The sequence below is a fragment of the Colobus angolensis genome, unplaced genomic scaffold (genome assembly GCF_000951035.1).
Source record: "Colobus angolensis palliatus isolate OR3802 unplaced genomic scaffold, Cang.pa_1.0 Scaffold202, whole genome shotgun sequence".
In the NCBI taxonomy this organism is placed as follows: Eukaryota; Metazoa; Chordata; class Mammalia; order Primates; family Cercopithecidae; genus Colobus; species Colobus angolensis.
Genome location: NW_012115178.1, coordinates 6,117,049 through 6,119,664, shown reverse-complemented (window position 1 = coordinate 6,119,664; position 2,616 = coordinate 6,117,049). Strand labels below are relative to the sequence as shown.

General features: G+C 43.5%; 1 protein-coding gene across 1 annotated transcript in view; it reads right to left on the bottom strand.

Annotated features, from left to right (window-relative positions):
* Positions 1-817: 817 nt before the first annotated feature.
* Positions 818-2,616, bottom strand: part of NPAS3 (neuronal PAS domain protein 3) — a gene marked incomplete at its 5' end in the record, with an annotated part of 867,539 nt that continues 865,740 nt past the window's right edge. The window contains one exon of the mRNA XM_011941876.1: positions 818-2,611. Coding sequence (XP_011797266.1) covers positions 2,131-2,611 — 481 coding nt within the window. The remainder of the gene's footprint in view (positions 2,612-2,616) is intronic.

Genomic DNA, 2,616 nt, shown 5'->3' with positions numbered 1-2,616 from the left:
ATTGCTTTATATATTGCTCCATCAGCCAACCTGAAAGGAAACCAAAGAAAAGCACCCACTGCTTATAGGTAGAGCACAAGGGACTCTGGGAATGTTAACAACTGAGGCTATATGGCATCAATTTCTTTAATATATCTGAGCATTATTCTTCAGTGCTTTGTGTTGCACTCCAGAAGAGAGAGTCATACCCAGAATTCCGTTGTGGGAAAAATGGCTCCATTAACCTTGAGCTAGTTAAGAGTCTTTTTATCTCTGAGAATGAAACAGATTTTGGGGATGGGGAAGGACTGAAGAGGAGGGAGAGGGGGAGATGGGAAAGGGAGGGAAAGAGAGGAGAGGTAGGGAGAATATCCACCAGCAAAGCAACAGCAGGAATTTTAAAAGGTAAAACGGAAGATTCACAGACAGTAGAAGCAGCATAGGGTGACATTACAGAGGAAGGCCACCACACAAAACCCACTAACCCCCAAGAATCACTGGATTCACTAGGACTGCAGGAATGGGACTGTACCACTCCGGACTAGAGATAGAGCACAGATAAGACAAAGGACAAAACAACTACATTAGCTTAGTATATACTGCATATAGAAACACACATTGAAACTGCAATGGGACTGACAGCCAAGGACACGTACACATTGTACACATTACAGTTCTCACATCTGTTATTAGATGCCTTAACAAACAGCTGCCAAAAATGAAGTGGAAGAAGAATTTATACTTGACAGTCATTTGGAGTGTTTGACACCACACTGATTTCTGGCAACAAAGACAAAATAGGATTTTTTTTCTTTTTCTTTTTCTTTCTTTTTTTTTTTTTTTTTTTTTTTTTTTTTTTTTTTTTTTTTTTTTTTTTTTACTTAATGTGCAGTTTTCAGTTGCAGTAATCTGTCTGAAGCTTATTAACCCATTCTTTAGTTTTAAAACTTATTGGTTTCAACCCAGAAATAAGAACCAAAGGAAAAGAAATTCCATCAAATCAACTCAGTCCCCCAAAATACAACCTTCCTTTTTTTAAGCAAGAAATGAAAAAAACCAAAAACATGTGAAATATTTTCCTTCTTTTACTCCGAAGTGTTATTGAAGTTGCAAAATTAGCCTCAGTTAGACTGAGTAAGGAAAACAAAAAGCTAAACAAAAGGCAGTATGTACCTAAACTGCTCCTCAAATCAGTTTGATTGAGTTTTCCAGCAGCCCCTTTAAAAAGGGCTTTACTGACCCATTAAATTTAATGTGAGGCTATGTTTGTTAGTTGGGAGGTAAAAAATTTTAAGTCCTGCAGCAAACGTTAATGAGGGCTTTGTCTTAACTAACCAAGGAGACTGCAGCAACGGACTCCAGACCAGGACAGAACACAATTTTTTTCCCCCAAAACCCAGCCCAGGAGCTGCATTTTGTATGAAGACATTACAGATTAATAAATGATAGCACCATGGTTTTAGAAATTAAGTTAATGTTTCAGTAATTAACATTTAGTCCGACTTTTTTTTTTTTTTTAAACATTCTAGTCACAGGCCAGAAATTAAGTTTAAGAACCCAAATTATTTTTATGTGCAAGTAAGAAAATCTTAAAATCTTAACCGTAAAAAGAGAATTAAATTCTGCATAAAATTCTAAAATACTATTCCCCCTATTTTTTTTTAAAAGGAATTAGGAACAGAAACAAAAAGCCACCCCATTTCATTTGACTTAGTCAAACAGGGCACATTGTTTATGCTTGTCTCTTTCCATCTTGATCATATCAAGATCTTTATGAAGAAACCCCAATGGTTGTCACTTGAGAACTCTCTTGACCACAAGACTGAGTATTCTATGGCAGAGGCATATACACATGAAAGACATCTTAATAAAGATGCAAAGGAAAGCAAAACAACCCAACACACATCTTAGAAGAAGACAAAACGGCAGGCAACTGGTCGTCTGACCCTCTGAAGGCAAAAAATAAACATATCTTTACACGAAAGAATAAGTCAGGTGAAAGAAAGAGGGGGTGGAATGGGGACCGTCGTGGCGAGAGAAGACGCTGGCTGACCTGCTCGAATTCAAAGTGCTAGAATTAAAGGTCTAAACGAAAATGCCGACGATGCCTCCTCCGAGCGGGGCCTGGCCGGGCCCAGGACGGGCGGCGCCTCAGTCCTCCTTGCGCTCCAGAGTTTGTGCCGCATGGATGCCGTTGCTGTAGACGGGGAAGGGCAGCGTGGAGAAGAGTCCCTCGGCCGTGGTGAACACATTGCCGGCGGGCATCTGCGTCAGGCTGGCTGCGCTCACTGCGCCGCCGAACGGTCCTGACATGTTGAGCCGGTGCACATGGTGGTAGAGCATCTCCATGGGCGTCTTGGGGTCGAGGCCGAAGCCAGGGCTGTTAACGTCCACGAAGTTAACAGCGTGCGCATTGGGCAGCAGATTGCCCTGCATGGCCAGGGTCACCTCGGCGGGCGCGTAGCGGATGGTGCCCGTGGTGTAGACCCTCTGGGCGGCCGTGCTGGTGGCGGCCAGGGTCCCGGTCACCCTGTGCACCAGCGGGAGCACGACGTTGCCCGCCTGCAACCTCTGCAGAGCCTCTAGGTCCCCAGTGTACAGCAAGGAGTTGGACGCGCTGGGGCCACCGCCCCCCGC